A 23,175-nucleotide genomic window follows, 5' to 3' on the forward strand; every position below is an offset into this window, starting at 1 on the left:
AATTCTCCATAGCTACCCCTGTATCATGCTCAAGAAAGAGAATGCACTCCTCAACAACAGGAGCTGTTCAGAATCTTTCATCTCTATGCACATACCACTCGGGACATGTCCCATGAGTTGGGCCCTGGAGATCTCGCAGCATGCATGAGCTTCATGCCAAAGGCACAATAGCTTGAACAAACCCACAGTTCCTCGACTCCTTGTATTGGGCTAAAGCCTAACTTCCAGAAAAGGAACTGTTCTTGAAAGCCTCCAGGAGATGGAAAAATCATCACCTTCTTCTCTGGTAGTTTGTTCCACTGGTTAACCTCTGTTAAAATGTTTGCCTTATTTTCAAGGTGAATGTCTGACTTCCAGCTTCATGCTTTTGTCTATTTTCCTTCACCAAATTAAAGAGTGCTTTAGCAATCAGATTTCTCTTCATTAAGTTTTAAAGCCACTTATCTTATTTCATTTTTATTTTTACTTCAGTTCTTTAAATCTCATTTTCTCTGCACATCATTGTTCCAGCATATTTCTTCAAATGTAGGCATCAGAAGCATGTGCAGCATTAAAGAATTTATTAACAGTGACAATGTGGTACACAGACATGGAGTGTGATTTCTCTACCCACATTTACAGAGCCATTTCAGGCCACTGTAACAGCCCTTTAGACAGCACCAGGCAGGAGTCTTTTGGTGGCTTACCAACTGCAAATTGCTCTTATGAAAGTCCTCCTTACCAGCTATTAGAATGTATATGTAACACAGAAGAGTAAAGCCTACACACATGAACAAGTGTCACAGAGAGACTAACTACAGCCTTCACAGATTTATTTTCTTATTTTAGCAGGCTTTTCCTGAAAATTTCCTAGAAGGATGCCCCAGCATACTCTGTTAACAAGCAAGAGGGCAAAAGAGCACCCAGTTGTGAACTAGTGTTCCCAACTCATCACATTTCAATGCAGATGGTCATAAAGTCTCAGATCCCCCACAGAAGCTGTGCTGTTACTGCTCCTAAAAGGTCATATTCAGTAAATTAACATTTACTGAATAATGTTTTGCATGTGCAAGGTTCCTCCTGCCATCCCCCACTGTACTAAACACCTTTACTGAGATATGAGACATCTCACCCCTAACTATAGTCCAGCACTACCTAAGAACACTGAAGTAAAAATAAGGAGGCTAGAAAATACAGAGATAAGACAAATAATTTATAGCCATAATCCATGTAAGTAGAATTTTGCATGCATAAATGTCTATCTACATGATTATATTAACAATGCTAGGTTTTGGTGCACTTCCAAATTTCACCAACTTTGCAGGTAGGAACCTGCTCCAGTGGTAAATTCCAGTAATATCTTATTTATTAAAACCACATAATACTTGTCCTGGAAATGTGAAACATATTAAAAGCTTAAGGAGCCTGCCTACTTTTTTATTTAATAATTAAAAAGTGTCTTTCAGTCCATTTCTGTCAGGCTTGTTTTCGTAGCATGTCCCAACAGGCTGACAAACACCTGCTTCTCTAAGAGACACACATCCACTGACTCACCTAATTCTTGACCTCCCACATCAGTTATTAAAACAAACTCCTTTTTAATAGGGATGTGCTACTTTCAGTAAAGCACTTAAATCAGAAACTTTGAAACACTCCAGAACTTTCCACTAGTTTTTACTTCTGCGATTTCCACTTGTAAAGCTCTCAAGCTAAGATGCCTTTCCCAACATGGCAAGTCCTTCAACAACAAACATGGCACCAAAACCCCACTTCTTTACAAGCCAAACCTGCTTTTACCAAGATGTTTATTGCTACACAATACTGACATATGCATTAACAATTTCAAAAGAACAGCCTGTCTACAGGATGCCTAACACCTCTTTGCAGTCAAAACAAGAAGTCAACTTTGCTAACAGCTAATCAGCTCAGCTGGGTTCATTTTGTAATTACAGGACAGTATCTGACATTTTATGGCCTGTAAATCAGTCATAAGATCATATTATCTGCTCCTTAAAAAAAAAGAAATTTGCTTATTTGCAAAGGATGGACATACAGAACACAATTTCAGTACCTAATTCAGTGTCTGAAATTCAGACAGTCAATGACAAACTAAGAAATCAGTGATAAATTCAAGAAAGGCCAGTTCTGCTAAATTTACCATCAAACATACAGGATGCAACACCCACATTACAGAGTAATTCTTTTGCAGGGTCAGGTGTGTAGCTAATAGACACAACTACACCATGCGAATCACAGACTTTCTTTGGTCTGAAAATGAGGTCCGGGAGGTAGTAAATGAATGCATCGCTGTTGCATCTTGTGTCTCAAGTTGTGCCGGGGGAGGTCTAGGCTGGATATTAGGAGGAAGTTGTTGGCAGAGTGATTGGCATTGGAATGGGCTGTCCAGGGAGGTGGTGGAGTCACCGCCACTGGAGGTGTTCAAGCAAAGCCTGGATGGGGCACTTAGTGCCATGGTCTGGTTGATTGGATAGGGATGAATGATAGGTTGGACTGGATGATCTTGGAGATCTCTTCCAACCTGGATAATTCTATGATTCTACATATTACAGATGCATAATACAAAGGTGGCATTCTTGTGACCTTTTAGAAGTCATGTTAAAGACTCAAACACAGAACTTATACATTCTAAGTGTCCGCAGAAAGATCAACACATTTAACAGATACTATGTAATGCTTCACAAAGGGTCAGATGCACACTAGAATCAGTTTCCACATCCTTGTTTAGATGTGTTTCAGCCAAAGTAGCTGGGGGTACCCAACAATTTTGATTAGTTGCTTCATATATAATGGCAAGACACAAGAATCTCAACTAGAATAAGTGCTGCAACTGTTATTAGAAAAGAATCTTGATCTTCGCCGTCATTGATTCTTTATTAGTTAGGACACTCATTGCAGTGTTTCCAAAGGGGAAGGTGAAGTAGACAGTTTCATAATCCTTTCCTTGCTATCAGTTTAATTTGTGGGGTGGTGTTTAGTTTTCTTTGGTTGGTTTGGTTAGTTTTTTAAATTAAAAAAAAACCTCATCTTTGGATGTGAGGATGAGCAAGTCACCTGCTTTAGCTAGAAATTAAGTGGTAACAAGCTACAAACACCTCCACACTCATCCTTCATGCCTTCCTAAAATTGCAGTATTTGTAGAGGGGGATGATCTAGGTTTCTAACTTTAAAAGCCCCACGGATTGTCTGATTTAGTCACTTGTGAGTGCTGCATGAGCTACAATGTTCTGTGATTTCTAGAAGCCTGTGTGTTGCAGCTCATATGAGATTCATCAGAAGGCTTTTTATGAAAGCTTAACCTAGAGCTGCTCCAATCTAGAGCATAGGCTTGCTTGCCTTATTTTTTCCATTGGGAGGGTGAAGGGTGGCAGAGTATCAACAGACAGGGTCTGTAATGAAAACCAGGGATCAGCTGATGATTTCTAATATACAGAATGGGATGTAATAAATGAGAAATTAAGTACTACTTATGGGCAGGCAGGGGTCCAGAAAAGCATGAGATGTCCTAGGGAGGACACCTCCTGCATCCATACAGGCTGGGGATCATCTGACTCAAAAGTAGCTTTGAAATAGCTTTGCAGACAAGGTCTTGGGGGTTGTGGTGAGCACCTCATAAGACAAGGTTTTCAAGGGGATCTGATCAGTGTGTACAGGTATCTGACAGGAGGGAGCAAAGATGACCTAATTCTCTCAGTAATGTATAGTGAGAGAAAACAAAAGTAGCAATGCACATAAAGTAAAGAAAAGAAGCAATGGACATAAACATAAGAAATCCCAACCAAACAGAAGAAAACATTATTTATTTTTTCTGGGTATGTTGCCAAACATCAGAGCAGACTGACTAGAGGTTTTATCAAGCCTCTGTGCTTTGACATATTCAAAACTCAAGCAGATAATGCCAAGCACAATCCTGTTCCAGCTGACTCTGCTTTCAGCAGAGAAGATGGACTAGACAATCTCCATGGTTCATTTCCAACCTCAGCTATAATTTTTAAATACAAATTTTAAGTGGTTTTATGAAGTACAAATTTGGCCCCTATAATGCATCTTACTAAATAAAAACAGCCTAATGATTAGCTCAGAGTGGTGCAATTTACAGCTTACAGTCCCAATCCAACCTGCTTGCCAATCCAACTACCCTATGGTCTGGTTTTCCCTAAGAGCAAAAGAAACATAAGGAGTTGCTATTTCAGCTGTTTAGCAGCAACAGTTAACAAAATGAAAAATATATGTATTTTTGGGGGGAGTTAACACATCTGTTTTGAATTGCTTTTATGTCTTGATGGCATTCACGTGGAAAGGAGGAATAACATTTCCCCACCATCACCCTCTAAAGCTCTACACATGACTTCTTTAGATCACTGATATGTCTGATCATTTGGCTTTGATAATTAATTCATCAAGAGACTGAGTTTAAATAAGGCTCCAGTTTCAAAGTAAATAAAGCTCTAAACGGAATTAAGTCTTCACCATTTAAAGAACAGATTCTAAAGAGATACTTAATAGCAAATAAAAGAAAACCAAAATGAAACAAAATAAATGGTAATGTATGATTCCAAGAGTTGTGTAAGGCACTGCTATCTCCCTTGTATTTAATGTTATTTGTTCCAGTATGACTCATCACTTGTCACAAGCATATTCTTATTGAGAAGCAGTATCTGTACTTCAAACCAGTCCATTTGTAAGGATGTCCAAAGCATTTGAGCAGAAACACATTTTCAAAAGTCACAAATCTTACTCTGCACCTTGACAAAAAAAATTATCTTCCATTCCCAAATCTCCTCTGCTTCATTAACACAGCTTACAAGAGCACTTGCATGCAGCTTTCTGCATGTTCTTGAGTCTCTCATATTTCTAAAGGAATTCCATCTGAAACACCTCTGCCCAAAACATTCAGTTTTAAGCTTATTCTTGTTTGTGAACAAAACCAGATCAGTTAAGCATGGTGAATAGAAGATGGCAAGTTACCTACTCCAATTTCAAAAGGTGAAACTTAGCTGATGATATAATAATTTGCAAATGTTTAGCATCTCTTAGAAAGAAGACAGAAAATGTGTACAAAGTGTAAAGTGGTGAGGCAAAGAACTGAAAAACAAAAACTTGCACGTGGAACTGATCTTGGTAAGAATTTCATAAGCAAGCAAACAGAGTATAGCACTGTGAAAAAAGGTCAGCATGAGACCTTATTCATGTTCAGCACAGCACGGTAAGCTGCCCACCAAGATATTGAGTCTTTAGTTGTCTTGGAGCATGAATTCTGTCCTGAATTTGAGGTAAATCACTGTAAAGTTTCCATTTCCATTTCAGAATCATCAGAAAAAAATTCTAACCAAAGCAGAAGAATCAGAAAATTGCAACTTGTTGCATTCTCAATGCATAATTGAAGTTAGATGCTGCACTTTGAAGGCAAAATGTAGAAAGAAACTGACTATCCATGCCCACACCAGGCAGATCACATTAAAACAAATAGCACTGATGATGTGATATTATTTATCAGTTGCTGCCAATGCACATTAAGAATTCTGAAAACACAAAGTAAGTCTTAAATGGTCCTAAAGAATCACAATTCTGTCATTTTCTTGGCTAAAGATCAAAATACTGTCTTTGAAGAGGCTTTATCTTGCCCATGACTTGTGCCTGTGGTTCTTCAGCTGGTTTTCTGATCACTTTTTTGGAGGTAAAGACTATTGGAAATGAGTATATGACTTGATAACAGCAAGTCTGGATTTGATTTGCTGCTGTTCTTATTTGCTTCCTGTCAACACTGGTCTCCATGTTTCTAGTTAAATATATTCCCCTTATCCTAGTGTATTTTTTTTTTACATTGATTAGTGTGAGATTGGAGTAATTCCTTGGACAGGTGTATTTCAGGCATGATGTATCTAAAGACTTTCTTTACTTAACGGAAGTTGCTTCTACAAGGCATTATTTGACTTCCATTTACAGAAAACATGAGGAGGATTTTTTTCACTGAGGGGTGACAGAACACTGGAACAGGCTGCCCAAGAGGGTTGTGGAACCTCCCTCTCTAGGGATACTCAAAACACACCTGGACGCATTCCTGGTGTGATCCGCTCTGAGTGATCCTGCTCTGGCAAGGGGGTTGGACTGGATGAGCTTTCAAGGTCCCTTCCAGGTCCTGACATTTTGTGAAACCATACTTTGTGCAAATAAACTGAAGTGAAGTAAGATTTACTTTCAAAAGCAACTCCCATACAATCAGTTTGGTTCTTACTCTACATGAATGCAGTTCATACATCAGTTTGGTAGTTCCCCATTCTAAATAGCTATATTGTAATTGCTTGGCAGACTACTATAGAGGACTTCAGAGAGATGCAAAGTGTGATCTAAAATGAAAATGAAATACTGCATATGCATTATAGAATTGGAATGTTTTCTTAAGATTGTCAAACACTGAGCAGCAGCCTTTGTTAACTCAGGGTGAAATACTGCCCTGTGTAATTACACAAAACCTCCAAGTGGGGAGAATGGATAATGTTTGAGATGACAGATTCTTTTTTCCCCTCTTTAAAATACATGCACTGTTTGTATGCTTACAGAATTCTTAAGGACTAAGCACAGTTGCAAATACAAGTTCATATTTTTCAGTTCTTTGACTAAACAGACAGTACTCTGTACACCAAGATACAGCAGCCAACTCTAACGATGATTGCTGGCCAATTAAGTACCTGCAGTACCTAACTAAGAAAAATCAATGGCAAAACCATATTTTCCTGCTGTAACCTTTACAATATTTATTTTCTATTTCCTCCACAGTTAAGTATACAAATGGTAAAGTATTGCTTCAAATATACCCAATACTATGTTTGCTTTCACTAATATTAAGGCTTTGGTGTTTTTTTTCCTTCTCTACAATACTGAACATTAAAAGCTGAGCAAAAAGCAGCATACAATAATAAAAACAAAGACTAAAAACATTAAAATATATGTAATATTTCATTAGCTAACTCACACACTGCACATTTGTGCATAAATGGAAAGCTTCTGCTGGAACCACTGCTGGGCTCCTCTCCTAACTTGAGTGCAAAAACTTTGCTTATTCTCCTTTAAATCTAGTTGAGCACTCAAATTTTGGGTCTGGTGACTAAGAGCTATTATTCAACCACATAGACCCAGTAAGTATGGTTTATAGCAGCCCTCATAATAGCTTCTGCATTTGTGGTACAATTTGTGAAGCTGTTACTTTGTAGGCAGAAAGGAACTGAAAATGGTTCAAGTGATCAGAAGGAATAAATAGCTGTTTCTGAAGCTTGCTGTTTTCATGGAAAATCTTAAATGGCTAAAATACAAATGAACAAAAGTTGTCTGTCCTGCTGGCTATATCTCCATTTTTCCAACACAGCTGTAGAACTTTCTAACACTTTTCATACATATATAAGCAAGCACCAAACCAAGTGCATTCAGTGACAAGTTCAGCAGTATTTACTGTTCAGTTCTGGCACTGTGAGCAAAATGCAACTGGTTTACCCTCCTTTTAATTAAAAGGTAGAATGCGTAGTTAATATAGCAAAGATAATTAAGGATACTAATTACACTCAGTGTAGCAACATTTTAATCTCTCCTGTCATAATATATGACAAGACAATTTTATAACATGTTGTAACATGAGCATAAATTATTTTAAGTGTTGAAAGACATTCAGGCTCAGTTTTACAAAAGCATTTGTGTGCCACAGCATAGGACATATTCCTCCTCAATAATCCTTTTGGTAACCAAGTTTGTGCCCCTCAACTTTCTTAGGTATCCACACTTTACAGGGCTGAAAACTCAGACTCAGGTTCCATCATAACGCTCTAACACTCTGCCTCTGGCCTTAGAGCTTGTCTCTGCAGCAGTGCAATTTCAAAAGAAGGCTTACAGAGTGGACCCATCAACTTTCTCCCCATTTCAAAGCCCTGATGGTCAAGACAACCCTGTGGGTGCTATGAAATGTGGACTTCCTTATGGCTATGAGCAAAGCATCACCCAGTTCCAGCACTTGGCATGAGATCACCAGAATGCTGACTGGCCCAATTCAATTTCTCAGACCATCAACTCTTCTGGCTGCCACTGCAATGCTACCTTGGTAGGTAAATGTTCAATTGCAATGAGGATGCACATGCACAAGAACCAGGTATTTGGAAAGCCCTACTCCTAGCAAAGAAGTGCTTGCAGATTATGATTCTTTGCTAAGGAGGCAGCATATTACATTGATTTCTGCCTTGTGCTTCATGTGTGGCATTGAGTTGCAACAAAGCAAAGTTACTAGAATTTCTGTTCAGGGCAATATTCAGCAAGATGCCTTTTTAATCACAGTTTCAAAAGAGCTCTACAAGTCTCATTTACAGCACTGGAGTATTTCACAACAAAAATTAAAACCTCTTTAAGATTTAATTCCTTTAACAGGAGACTGCTTTTTTAATACCACCAAGAGTGCATTGTAATAGCACAGACACTAAAACAAGCCATAATGTTTTAAGAGATACTTGAGGTATTCTTCCACTTCAAACTGAATGGGTTAGTTTGTATAGAGGTCATTGCTTCCTAGGAAGAAATAATCACCTTAATATTAAAACTACCATCACTAAAAACTGTAATTGCACCATTATAAACAAATGTGTTTGCTTGGTTTAGGTTTTCAAGTTGTTTTTTGTCAGATAGATAAAACATTGTGCAGTGTGGAAAGGTTGATTACTACACCAAAGTTTTATTGACATTTTACTTCACAGTTTTTGGTATGCAATGAAAATATCATTATTAAACATCTCCCATAGCATAATATTATGTGAGCACATGAAAACAAATTAAGTCTAACTAAAAGACAAGCTCAAGAATTCAATCTGCTATGGTTTAAGAAGTACTGAATTGCACTTGGTAGTCTGTAAGCCACATGAGCAATGTACGATCATTTTCACTTATGATTCAATTATGTAGAATTACCTTAAAAGAAGTTCTTTGGGTAGTTTTTTGTTAATAAGGGCTTCATCATTATTTGAGAAAACCTAGAAACAGAAAGAAAAAAAATCATTTAAGATGAGCAACAAGAAAACCAGTTTTTAAGTGTATTTTCACCTTCTGTTTAGGTGTTTAACTTCTGTCAATTACTGCTACTGTGAAGTTTTCAACATGTAATACTAAGGAGTTATTCCAATATGTCCAACAAGGCCACACCCATGCATACACCTGCTCTTCCATAGTGCTATAACTTAATTGCACAAAAATTATGGAGTAACTTAATGATCAAACAAGCAATCAGAAGGCACACTTAACTCCTACCTACTATTTAAGGTAATAGTAGGCATTAGAAAGGCAGATGCAAACTTGCACTAGTTGTCCCATTAAAGAGAAAAGACAGCAAATGCCCCAGAGAAGAAGCAGGCAATACTAAAATTATATAGAGAAATCCTTCCACAAAAGGAGACAAGGAGCTGTCAACAGCTGAACTGCAAAAGCAAAAAAAGGAGATACTAGTCACACTTACAACTTATTGTAAATACTGATGTTTGAGACATTTTGCCAGAGGAACACAGCAATAAACCAAACAGAAGGTGAATCAGAATTCAAAGAACCATGGTATAGACTAGAGGAAGTGGGGGTAACAAGTGACCACTTCCCCTGTACAAAAAATTTGTTGTCCACATTAGTATGAGAAAAATCTGGAAAGGGATCCAGAATATCTGACTTTTCTGAATGCTGAAAGGTCAATATGAAAACACAAAACAGAGCATAAAAAATAACTGAAATCTTTTAAGATCACGCTGCTCCTGACTCAAGCATCAGAGTATCACCTACCATGAACATGCACCATTATTCTTGGTAACTATTTACTCTGCTTCTTGGTTAAAAAAAATCAACTAGAGATTGTTCTGAAAAAAACAACAACTCTGCTTAATAGTGTGCTAAGAAAGTAATTGTGGGTAAATGTCCATTTAGGAAAGAGGGAAGACCAAATCCAAGAGACACCTAAAAGCATCTGTGAAGAGAAGACAAATCTATACTGAAAACAAAGCTGAATTATTCACTAAGTCAGCAACAAAACTCAGCATTGGGTCATTGTCACTGGAGGAGACAGTGGTTTGGAATTAAATCCATACATTTCCCTTCTCTTACGGCTGACAGCACAAATGTCCAAGTAAAGTTGTAAATACTGCCATATCTAAACAACATCAAGTCTTTCAGGCTTTCACTAGCAAGGAAAGTGTTTTAGCATTGCTTATGCAGTAATAGATTGTAAAAACAAGATGTTTTAAAAGAAAAACCTGATGAAATAAAAGTTGTATTCAGTTTTTGTTACCAAACAGAAAACCTGCCAGTTTGCCGCTAGCTCATGTCTCCTCAGTGGAGACACCTAATTGTTGCCTTTGCAATTTCCCCTTCATTGCACTACTGAAATTACTTCTTGCTACAGTGGCAGTAAAGCCAGCAGATCAGCTTTGCTACCCAAAGCAGTTCATGAACACACTGAAGTAATGAATGGCATCCTAAACAGCCTTCTAAATACAGCAGAAAAATGAGGAAGAAGAAATGGGACAACAATCTTCCTTTGCTATAAATCTTGGATTATCTCACGTTACAATACAGAGTGCACTCTAATGGTCAGAGAACTGCTGTGGGCTGGCACTTCCTCCAGAAATGTACAATTAATGCAATAGTCAGGCAGAATCATTTAACAGCATGCAAGCACCAAAATGTAACTGTATCTAGGCAACAAAAGGAGTGTTAGACAGGCAAGGCATATGCATTGCCAACAGAACTGAAATAAGCCATGTCAAAGACACGACAGCTGATGGTGTTAAATTAGATCCCATGGTAAAGCTTTCTGTATCATTGATAAAATTCCAACATACCAAAGCCAACCTCAGAAAGAGATCCCACCTCAAACCAAGCCTGTCTGCAGCAGAGACAGACGTCGGAATCTTTTATTTCAACACACAGAAACAATCTGCCCTCCAGGCTTTCACTCCTATGCTCCAGCTGTTCACTGTGCTCTGCCTCAGGCTTTGACTTTGTGCACTCTAAAATCCCAGTCATTCTGGTCTGATGGAGTCCTTGGACACCCTCTACCAAAGTCCAGGGCATTGTCTTCGGTAGACTTAAAGCTTCCTCCTCACCAGATCTTGTGCACTGGTCATTCTTCAGGATCTTTTCCCTTTCAGCACTACAACAAACTGACTGATCAACAGCAGCTAGTACCTCATAGCAAAGTCTTCTGTTCTTACGATGTTGCCCCTCTCATACAGTTAAAGCTCACCTTCACAGAACAAGGTCAAGCACACCTGCAAACACCTGCCTTCTCATAATGCCTTCCACTGACCTCAGGCTGCCTATAAATGGTCACACTGATTTTAAAGTTTCCCCACAGTAAATACTGTCCAGTATAATAAAATCTACCAGCTAGAAGCAGTTGGCCACATCACCCACTTGGCTGGTGTTCTTCCAGAAAAATCACCATTCGTGTACTGTCAGCACTGGTATTCATTCCACACTATCTGCATTTCACTGCAGGACATAAGTCTGACTCTGCAAGACCCTGTTCCTATTGGATGACAGATCAAGGTCATTTGTGAACTTCAGAGCTGATGTCCATAGCTACACAACTCCACCTCACAGCCGTTGGTTGTTTCAGTGCAACTGTCTCTTGGCATGGAGCAAGAGGTGCTTGGAGGTTCCACGCCTGCTGTCTCAATCACACCATCTCATTGACTATAAATAGCTCACATTACCCTTTCCTGCCTCTTGTGCAGAAAGCAGTCACCTACTACCAACAATATATTTGGAAGTCACCTATCAAGCTTTTTCAGGACTTAACTACTCCAAGTAGCCAAGGTGTTAAGACCTAATACGTTCACCTGACTTGTTAGCTGAGCTGCCCATCCTTTAATGCAAGACTTACTTCTCTCTTACAAAGCCACCAGAGACACAGCAGGTTTCTGAACAAGCCCCACACATTAAGCCCACTTGCACATACTGCAGCCTTACCAGCACAGTTATTTAAGGTGCCCTGACACTAAATTAAACAAACATTTATTTCATTGCAAATTTTAAATACAAACCAAGGAGGTACAGGACAGAGAACTTTTTTGTACTTTGTCAACACCTGAGGCTGACTTCAGTGTGATGGTTCTTACTTTACCCTGTTAAAAATTATGAAGGGGATATCAAGAAATCCAGCAGAAATTATGATTGACTTAACCACTCACAGGACTGAAATTCAGTTGAAAGATGGCATTTTACCAATACTTGTTATCATGTAACTGATGTTTAACTGATGCAGCTTGCATGACAGAGAACATCAGGTTCAGTACCTAACCCAAAGAAATAGGCATCACACTGTTATTTGCAAAAAAGGTTTGCAAGTCCTGCTTCTTCAGCAGGTTATTCCAATATAGGAGCTACTTTGAAGACTAAACAGCCATTCAAGTTATGAGCTACCTAGTTCATACTTTGTCTTTTAAAGCATCTTGTCCTAACCATTACCACAGATAGCAAAGCAAAACCAAACCAACCCTTTACCTAACTTTTCACAACTAGGGACTGGTTCAGCGAAGAGAATAAGAAACCACAGGAAAAAAAAATAATCCCAAACAGCAACAACAAAACCCAAATGACAACCACTATGATTTAAACACTAAGAAATCTCAAAAAACATGTAAAATGCATCCCTCCATACTGTGCAAATTCACAATTTAAAATGGTAAACATTTTCTTCAAGGGAAAAAAATCATTACTATTTCCTTCTACAGGCATTTATCCATTATCGCTCATTAAAGATTATGAACACCCAAATAAAAACAAACAAACATACATGATGAAGTATTTAAATATTATTGCTAAACCCCCAAAATCATTCAAATAGCAGCCAAATCTACAAACCACTGTGCAGTGGAACATGGGGAAACCTCTGTCATCTACTTTATGGGCTTAGAAATCAGACAGAAAATGAAAATCAGATGCATGAAGCAGTTGCTGACTGTAGCCCATCACAAGGGTAGATCACACATCCTACAGATGCTGTGGAGTTTCCTGACCAAGTGAATAACAAATTCCTCCTTAAGGATCCAGCAGAGGCTTAAATAGAATTTGCAAGAGCCTAAGTTCAGAACACACAAGAAAGCTTCTTTCCTTTGACCACCCAAGTGAATTCTGAAACTCTAAGCAGAAACAGTGGAATAGATTCTAAAGCAGCTTCCATTGCAATTTCCACAGGAACAGTGTACTCAAATCATCACAAATCCAGTCCTTTTGGTTTCATGCAGTCTTGCAGAATCAAGCTGCATAATACACTCTCTCAGACATTCAGAGCATGACAGGTTTCTCTCAGTCTGAGAGAAAAGCTGGCGTCTGTTTTAACACAGCAATATTCAGTTAGGATAACCAGTCTGCCTCAGCCATCCAAACACAATTCACATCACAGAGTCGTTAGAGCCCTTAGGAGTACACCTCTCAAAACTTCTAAGTGCTTGTGAAACAAAAATAGCAAACACTAATATTTTCACCCCCAGAATAATTGTTCACCACAAATACATCTGAGACTTAAAAAGGTGTAGTTCACTACAGAAACGACTCCATAGCTTCTACAGAGCACTGCTTGATCTGCATCATAAACACTATGTCAGAACCAATGTTTTTCCTAGTACTCAGAGTGTGAAATTGTTATTACGAAGAGCAAATCTTCCCTGCAAGGCAATCTCCCTCGAGTATGAGCCAGGAAAAAAGAGGAGACAAAAATCAGCGTTGCGGCTGCACACGCCACATATTTAGTGTATAATTAATAAAAGCTTTCAGTTAGAAGGGACAAAATTAGGTACCTCTTCATGATTACAAGCACCAATTACAAATTACTTCAAAAGTAAGTGCATCACATTAGCATTTCCAAAAGATCTTTTGCAGACTGTTCCGAAAGGTAAGCAGTTGAGATTTGGAAGAGAAAATGGTCACTCACTCAATTGTTAGTGTTTGCCAAAACCGAGGGTTCTTAAACTTCTGCAGAAATAAAATAACCTTGTCACTTGTGCTTTAGAAATAGCCTACAGACCACTTTCAGAGCTACAAGCACACTCAGACATTTTGCCCCTTAACACTTAGATAACAACTATGACATCAAGTCATGATACAGAAATGCCTTTCCTCTGTGAAGCTCTAATCTGTGAAGACTACTTGTAGAAGCTTGACATACTGGTAGAGCTTCACATTTATGCAGATCTGATGTCTTGTCTCCCTGTTGACTTAAATTTACAGAACATACTGGTTAACCAGTTGAACAGCAATTAAATCCAGTGAAAACAGTTTACTTTTTCCTTATGCCCAAAGCAGAACACAAGAAAACACTGGGATAGGAAAAGAGCATATACCATGAAATATGGCAAATATTTCAAGGGCAGCAGCTTGATAACAAATTTCAAGTACTTTTTTGTGGGCTGCAGAACAGCAGCTGGTGGTCATAAACGCACAAGCCCAAAAAAGGGCATATTTCCAGTTCCAGTTTTCCTCTGGCATGAATGCAGTGGTTTCCACAAGGCAAAGATAACAACCCAGAGAGAATCATTCAAGGGACTGGTTCTATTTGAGCTAGTATGAGCTGAGACAGCTTTGTATTTTAAACAATGCAACTACTGAGATGTGGACATCAGGGAGAGGATAGGAGAGGTTCACTGAGTGTGATGGTTTGGGTGTTACCCACCCCCCCATACACACTTTGGAAATCACTCAGACTAGACTCAGCTGGCTCTGGAAATTGAATGTCCTTCATTTTTCTTGACCAGGTAAGTAACAAAACCCCCTCCTTTGGCCTCAGACAATCAAATGCAATTTGCAAAAGCCTTAATTCGAAACACCTGAGAGAGGTACTTTGACCAACGAATTGCAAGTCTGAAACAGAATCTAAGGCAGCTTCCACTACAACAGCACTCACAAGGACTGTGCTCAAAATGTAACTTGTCATGAAACAATTGGTTTGGTTTCACTCTTGACACTACACATGCACATTTTCAGACATTATGGCACAGTACATCTTTTGAAATTTAATCCGAGAGAAAAGCTTGGCCTTTGCAAACTACCAGCGGGAAATAATCTTCAATCACAAGAACAAATAGTTTGAACTTTAATAGAAACATTTTCAGGATCAACAACTTATTTGTTATATATGATGTGAATTTTAAATCCATCACTACACTTTCAATGTCATATGCATACTTTCCTCTGTTGTACTGATAAAGATTTCCTGCCTTTTCAATTGACTTACACCATTTGAAAGTTAATCTGTGTTTACAATCTTCCTTCTCAGAAACTTCACAAACAATTAAAATAGCCCACTTGATGTTAAAAGTTTGAGTGGGAAAGCTGTTTTGTAAAAGCTCAGACAGCTGGACTCTGACCTTATTACATTCAAATCAAGTCACCCGAAAAAGAGCTCAACCTATGATCAGAAATGGCAAGATTTTTGTATTGTCTTACAAGATACAAAAAGAAAAAAGGAGGAAAATAACTCCTCTGTGAAGTACACAGATCACCTTCCTTAAAAACTTATTAGAAAGCATGCAAATGAATGCTGTGGCTACTGTCTTAACTAGCTCAAGGCTACTGCCTGAACTGTGAAGAAGAATTCCTTGGTTTCACAATTTCATCTGCTTTTTTCCTGCTTAGTATATCCCATTTTGGGGCATTTCTGATTCAGTAGAAACTCTACCAGAACTATTACACAAATTGATAATAACTGGTATGAAATTAGTGCAGTTATTCTGATTTCTAATTGACAAAAGAACTGAAGTGCTGTTAATGTGCAGCCTTCTGCTGGCATTCAGATTGATACTGTCACAGTGCCAAGATTAGTACTACTTTTCTACGCTAACCTATAAATAGTTGCCATGCTTTAGTGAAAACCTTTCATTTGAAACGTTCCACATCAGCTAGCCCCATGTTATCCTTCATTTTAACCAAGATGACTAAATACTTCAGTCTATTGTCAAAATAAGCAAACAATAAGCTAATGGTCCTTCTGATTTGTAGAAACATTGATATTCCCCATACTAAAAGGTCAAAATTAATTCCTCCCTCATCTTCCCTAAAGAACACAGCTCAAAATAATAAAGAGGAGAAATACAACATAAACAAGACTAACCCTATAACAGAGAAAAATCCAAGTATAAGTACCCACAAAGTATACCTGAAAAATATGAAAATAATGAAAAATGAAAACAATTACACTATTTAATTGTTTTCTTATCACCTCCCAAGTGCAACTTGTTCAGTATCAGCAGGCTGAGACTTCACCTGTGCAATTACAGCAGCAATTCAGTGCTTCTGTGCAGGTGTTATGTCTGCAGCATTTTAGACTGTTAAAGGCATCTCACCAGGAATGTTAAAATGAATGAAGAAAAGCACCATAGCTGGAGCATGATAAATGGAAAATATTGGGAAACAGCTTATATATATTTGGTTCATTGCTTTTCAGACTGCAATTTTTCTTAAGTTTAAAATATGAGATAGATCCTTTTTACTCAATTGACTTTTAAAATACTGTTATCTTCTGTGAAATGGAACAAGATGTGTGATAAAATACTAATGTGAAGTAGGACACGACATGAAGCCGCACCATAAACACCAACACCACACCATTCACAGCCTCATTCACTGATGTTTAGTCCTCCTTGCAGAAAGATACAAACCAAACCCAACGTGATTCTACATGGAAGTGTACTGCAATCCCACACTATCCACCTGTATTTTTATCCCACCCCACATTTTAGTTCTCAATGCTGATTTTCTAAGGTTCAAAACATATAGGCTAGAGTCAGGAACAGAAGACAATGCACAGAAGAAAGAGAAGGAGCAAGAACAAGCCTTCATGCAAAGGAAGGAAAGTTATACGACCACAAGGATATGTTTCTTTCGAGGCTGAGCATTCAGTCTCTCTCCCAGAACTTGCTACAGGAAATCCACTACGATTACACATATATAAACATACACATAAACTGATTTTTTCCCCTTAAAACACTGTATCTCGCTCATGTATGAAAGGCTAATAACTGCCTTCTTCCTGCTTAAAGCTACGACTGCAAAGCAGTAAGACATCAGACACTTCAGTTGTAATTGAAAACAGGGATAACAGAAATAGCCTTTAGGAGCATGTACCTGTCTCTACTCACTGCTCCTTACATGCTGCAAAATCTTCGTTTCACAAACATCACAACCACCTCTTCTCTACTATTCACTGTGTACATATATCACATCGCCACAGAGCAAACCTCAACTACTCTTCTCCTCTGCTGCTCCCTCCACACACTCCACGGCACACCATCTCTACGTACGGATAGGACAAAGCTTGTGCCCACCACATCCATACCACGAATCCCTGATTAACGCATCTGTGAGTTCACACGAAACCATTAAGGCTAAGCATACTCACACATACAAGCAAACGCCACTCTAGACACACCAAGCACCATACTCTGTACCTGCTACGTAGATAATCCTTGCCACACCCATAGCATACATACCTATAAAAATACCCACATCGTGCCACACCCAGCACTCACTGTACACACACAGACACAAGCCCATGCCAGAGAGCGCTATACAGACACAACCGCACGCACATGATGCCATGTCACAGTGTCACGTCTCTGCTACACCGCACATCTAAGGCCAAATCGTAGCAGATACACACAAGCACCGATACAAAGGTGCAACATAATGGTCACGCACATCTCAGGCCACACCCTTGCTTGTTGCACATACATAAGCACATAGCACAGCAGTCCATGCATCCTTAACACCCCCCGTCTGCTCCGTGCAAACCGACACACACCCTACCTCATACATGCAGGGGGATGACATACCTCTATCACGCCCCAGCCGCTTTACACACACATTATCTCTCATATTTCACACCGAGGACAACACACTGCGACCTGCTCCACACACAGTCTCCAACCATGGCTGCTCCGGCCTTGCACAGGGCGGCAAGGCAGCCGCCGCACCTCACCCACAGACACGCACATATGCTCCTCCCGCCTTTGCCACAACGAGGGACAATACAGCCCCACCTGCTCTGGGCAGACAGACAGACAGACAGACTCTCGCTTGCCCACCGTTACAGCGGGAGACAGCGCAGACGGCCACGGTCCCCTGCAGACACATCCCCGCGCCGGGCCGCACGTCAGGCACCACATCCGCACCGCCACGGCGCACAGCCGCCCGCTCCGCGCACAGCCCCCGCCCGCCAGGTGCAGACATTGCGCCCGCCCCGGCCTTCACCCTGCCCTCAGGGGAAAGGGGCCCTAGCCGGGGGCCCCAGCCTGCCGCCCGATCTCGCGGCCGCTCCACACGGCCCGGCCAGCGCCCCGGCCCGGCCAGCGCCTTCGCCCCCCCCGCCACCTGCCCGCCCCGCCCCGGGCCCCGAGCGGCCGGGCCATGCCCCCGGGGCCCGCGGGCGGCGGCGGGCGGCGCGGCGGGCTCACCATGGCAGAGGCGCGGCGGCGAGCCGGTTGTCCTGGCGACGAGCGGCCCCGAGCAGGGCGCCAGGTGCAACGCCTGCGCGCGCCGCCGCTGCCGCTGGGGCGGGGCGGGGCCGCCGCCGGCTCACGTGAGCGGCGCCGCGCGGCCCTCCCGCCCCCGCCGCTGCCGGCCGCGTGCGCTCGCTGCAGGTGGCGCCGCCGGGGGTGGCGCGGGCAGGGCGGGAAGGAGCGGGGCGCTGCTGGCGGCGGAAGGGCAGCTGGCTTCGGGCGTGCCGGCCTAGCCTGTCGGCTCGATGAGGGAGGGCTGGCGGTCAAGCCCTGCCTCTCCCGCGGCTCTTGTGCAGCCTCCCGCGGGAAGGCAGTGGCAGCTGGCACCGGTCAGCCAGGTAGCCTGTGTGCCTTTGGGGGAGGACGAGCCAGCGTAGCTGCCCGGCAGCAGCGCTCCCAGCTGCCTCTACTCCTAAAGTTCTCCTGGGTACTGCCAGTGCAGGTGCTCCTTGTTCCCCTCCAGTTTGCAGCTTGATGTATTAGGCAAAATGACCACTGGAACTATGTTCAGTCTGAGAGGCTGCCTTGTAAAGGCAATATAAACACTCTGTGAGGGAGGTTGTAGAGAGGTGAGGGTTGGTCTCTTCTTCCCAGGTAACAAGCAATAGCATAAGAGGAAATTGCTTCAGGCTTCATCAAGGGTGGATTTTGAGTGAACATTAGCAAAAATCCCTTCACAAACACTGTAACAGACTGCTCAGGGAGGCGATGGAGTCAGCATCCCCGGAGGTACTTAGAACACGTGTAGATGTGATGCTGAGGACTTGGTTTAGCGGTGATCTGACAGCGTTCGGTGCATGGTTGATGACCTTCCAAAGTCTTTTCCAAACAAAACAGTTCTACGCTGGAGGGTCTGCAACCGGAGCACACGGTCGCTCTCGTTGGAACCATGTGTGCAGATAAGTGGGGATAATAGCAGCATAAATTGCTGCAGAAGAATCCACAAAAGCTTGTCTGTCCGACAGCCAAGAGCTTTAAAGTGATGCGTGCTGTCAGTAAGGGCACAGCCTGCTGCTGTGAATGCTCACTGCCTAAAACTGCTGTCAAAGCCAAATACAATATTGTCAATAGCACACTCACATCTGCTCAGCAGCCACAATAACACATCTGAACCCGAGGAGATGGGAAAAAATAGGGTGAACAAAAAAAAATGAGCCCAGTAGGTATTGTTTTCTGTTGATTCAGTCCTTCAGGTTTCTGAGAAACTTAAGTGGCCATTGTAGAATAACGGGAGTTTGCTGTTTGGAACAGGCTGTGTTCATTCCTTTAAGGAATGAAACATTCTGCTTTGATTAACAATAATAAAAAAAAAAGAGAGAATAGTTTCTTCTGAAAGTGCCCTTTCTCAGAACCTGCAAGGAAATAGTTGGTACATGCATATACCATTTGTTGGCACATTCCTGAACCTCCTGTCTTTCACTCTCCTTATTTTGAAGAATGACCTGGTTCACTCAGTTGATCCTGTTTGCATAGTAGGGAAGAAAGCCTCAGAAATGTGAAATATGTATAAACAATTTAAATATGTTCAGCTGAATGGCAGAAGGCTCAGACTGGCAGTTTCTAAATTCTATTAGTTCACATAAAAAAAAATACTATCACATGGTGGCTTTTTTCCCCCCTTCTTTTTTCTTTTTAGTTCAGTGCAGGTTTCTGGGCTGTGAAAGTGACAGCTTTTCCTATCACTGCAGTAAAAAGATAGACATTTAAGGAGCTACAATGAGTTCAAGTTGCAGCAACCTGAACAAAAAGTTGCTAGAAGGCACATCACAAAATAATAAAGGTTTGGTGAGGAGGAGTTCAGCATAATTAGCCCAGTTGGGATTTCTTTGTGCAAGGGAGACAAGACAGGAGACACACGTTCAAGGTCATGGAATCAACCAGGTTGGAAGAGACCTCCAAGATCAGCCAGTCCAACCTAGCACCCAGCCATATCCAATCAACTAGACCATGGCACTAAGTGCCTCAGCCAGGCTTTGCTTCAACACCTCCAGGGATGGCGACTCCACCACCTCCCTGGGCAGCCCATTCCAATGCCAAGCACTCTCTCTGCCAACAACTTCCTCCTAACATCCAGCATACACCTCCCCAGCACAACTTGAGACTGTGTCCCCTTGTTCTGTTGCTGCTTGCCTGGCAGAAGAGCCCAACCCCACCTGGCTACAGCCTCCCTTCAGGCAGTTGCAGACAGCAATGAGCTCTGCCCTGAGCCTCCTCTGCTGCAGGCTGCACCCCCCCAGCTCCCTCAGCCTCTCTTCACAGGGCTGTGCTCCAGGCCCCTCACAGCTTTGTCGCCCTCCTGTGGACACCTTCCAGTACTGCAACATCTCACAGTATCACAGTATCACAGTATTATTAGGATTGGAAGAGACCTCACAGATCATCAAGTCCAAACCTTTACTCACAACTGGACACAGCACTCAAGGTGTGGCCTGAGCAGTGCTGAGTACAGGGGCAGAATAACCTCCCTTGTCCTGCTGCCCACACTGCTCCTGAGCCAGCCCAGGATGCCACTGTCTCTCCTGGCCACCTGCACACACTGCTGCCTCATGTTCAGCTGCTATCTACCAGCACCCCAGGTCCCTTTCTGTCTGACTGCTCTCAGCCACTCTGTCTCCAGCCTGTAGTGCTGCTTGGAGTTGTTGTGACCAACACAACACTTAGCTTTATTAGATCTCATCCTGTTGGCCTGTCTAGGTTGACTTAGTGTGGCCTAATGTCAGCTCTCATTTGATTGAAATCTGGAATGAGTAGAACATTACAGAATAGATTTGAGCCCATAATTGATGAGTAAAAAGACTACAGAAATAAAGCTCCAAGTTTCATCCCCCAAGAAAGAGAAGACAGACATGTGTTTGCCACTTACGTGTTTGTTTAGGATGCAAGAGACTGAAACCTGCATGTTTGGATCTAAACCAGCTAATGTTATAGTGCTGCATTACTGATTTTCTGCATTCCTCTTTGTGTATGTTGTGGCATCACTTGAAAATTCAACACAAACCTGCTCAAAAAACCTCCCTAGTTTGGCTTGAGTTTTATTGGATTAATTGTGGAAATGGGACTTCAGAAATGTGTGTACAGAAGTGGTCACATCCTGTTCTATCTTCTCCATTTCTTGTCTCAGTGTATACAGCCAAAGCATTATGAGAATTTGTTTGTGTTTAGTGTCCTGTTTTCAACAACCCACAGCAGTCTCACATGGTGACACTTTTTTTTTTCATCCAAAAATTGCCCTGCAGTACAGACTTTTGCCAGCAGTTTGATTATGTATGGCTTCCCCAGTCGCCTGCTGTGTTTCACTTAGAGCTATGTTTATAATCTGAAGTAGAAATTAGAGGAATCAAAAGTCACTCTAGTAAGATTCGTGTGGTTGCAAATAAAAAATACAACTCAGTTTCACAAGCAGAGTGGTATTTTATTGCCTTGGTCTTCTGCCTCTCTTAAGATAAATGTCAATAAAGCTTCCTGTTTAATGCTTCTTTGCTTTAGTTCCCCATTTGTTGTCTCCATGTGAAACAAGTTAGGATGACAAGCAGTGATGGAACAGGATACCCTTTACAAACTGCAATAAAATCCTTTGCTCATACCCTCAAGCTGCTGTGCTTTTTGCTTGTTTGTTGTTCTTTTGGTTTTGTTTTTTTAGGATCAAGCAGACATTTGTAAGCCACTCACAGAGGGATACAAATGTGACCTCTTAAAGATGTTTTGCAGAGATTTTTTTCCCCTGAGGTTTGTGTTCTGGGGAGAATCTGTGTATATTTATTTTTCACTAAAGTACCAGGCAAACGTTTTTGCATTCTTGCACTCAAATTTAGTAGCCCTGGTTTGAGTTTAACTGTGTGGTAGCATCCAACAGCTCTGCAGTTTGAAACTGATGTTTGATCATAGGGTGACAGGATGTCAAGGGTTGGAAGGCACCCAAAGAGATCATGGAGTCCAAACCTCTTGCCAGAGCAGGACCACACAATCTAGCTCAGGTCACAGAGGAACACATCCAGACAGGGCCTGGAAAGTCTCCAGAGAAGGAAACTCCACAACTTCTGTGAGGAGCCTGTGCCAGTGCTCTGGGACACTTACAGTAAAGAAGTTCTCCTTTGTGTTGAGCTGGAACCTCCTGTGCTGCAGCTTCCATCCATTGCTCCTTGTCCTATCCCAGGAGCAAGTGAGCAGAGCCTGTCCCCCCCTTCCTGACGCCCAGCCCTCAGATAGTTATAAACATTGATTAAATCCCCTCTCAGTCTTCTCTCCTCCAGACTAAGCAGCCCCAGTTGCCTCAGCCTCTCCTCATCAGGCAGTGCTCCAGTCCCCTAATCATCCTCATAGCCCTCTTCTGGGCCCTCTGCAGCAGATCCCTGTCCCTTTTAAACTGGGGAGCCCAAAACTTGTTCTGTACTGTATGCCAGAGTACACTGCGTGTCTCGAAGTTTTCTAATAATGTTAGTTTGCAAAGGTGAAGTAAAAGTCTTTTAATGGAGTTCGTTGTTGATCAGATGAACAAAGAAAAAACAGTGCCTCTGTGTTGTCTTAGCAGGTAAAAATCTGACTGGAGATTTATTGGCTTAAAAGCAGGAGAGAAGATAAATACTAGAAGTTTATATGGAGAATAAAAATGATTGTGGTCAAACACATTGGCAGCATGTCTGCTTTCTCTAAACTTGGAATCCATGCTGTTGCCTTA

The 23,175-nt window shown here is 41.5% G+C and overlaps 1 protein-coding gene across 4 annotated transcripts in view; it reads right to left on the reverse strand.

Annotated features, from left to right (window-relative positions):
* The window catches only part of FBXL2 (F-box and leucine rich repeat protein 2), a 42,681-nt gene extending 24,122 nt beyond the window's left edge, over positions 1-18,559 (reverse strand). The window contains exons 1-2 of one of the 4 annotated variants that reach the window (XM_064169782.1): positions 18,456-18,559; positions 8,938-8,999 (exon numbers count right to left, since the gene is read on the reverse strand). In XM_064169782.1, the coding sequence (XP_064025852.1) occupies positions 8,938-8,999; positions 18,456-18,458 (65 nt within the window). In that variant the 5' untranslated portion in view covers positions 18,459-18,559. Of the gene's footprint in view, positions 1-8,937; positions 9,000-18,086; positions 18,239-18,455 lie in introns of those variants that run through there. The other 3 variants (XM_064169781.1, XM_064169780.1, XM_064169783.1) reach the window with 3 other exon arrangements.
* Between the last annotated feature and the right edge of the window lie 4,616 nt (positions 18,560-23,175).

Source organism: Pogoniulus pusillus, chromosome 32 (assembly GCF_015220805.1).
Source record: "Pogoniulus pusillus isolate bPogPus1 chromosome 32, bPogPus1.pri, whole genome shotgun sequence".
Lineage (NCBI taxonomy): Eukaryota > Metazoa > Chordata > Aves > Piciformes > Lybiidae > Pogoniulus > Pogoniulus pusillus.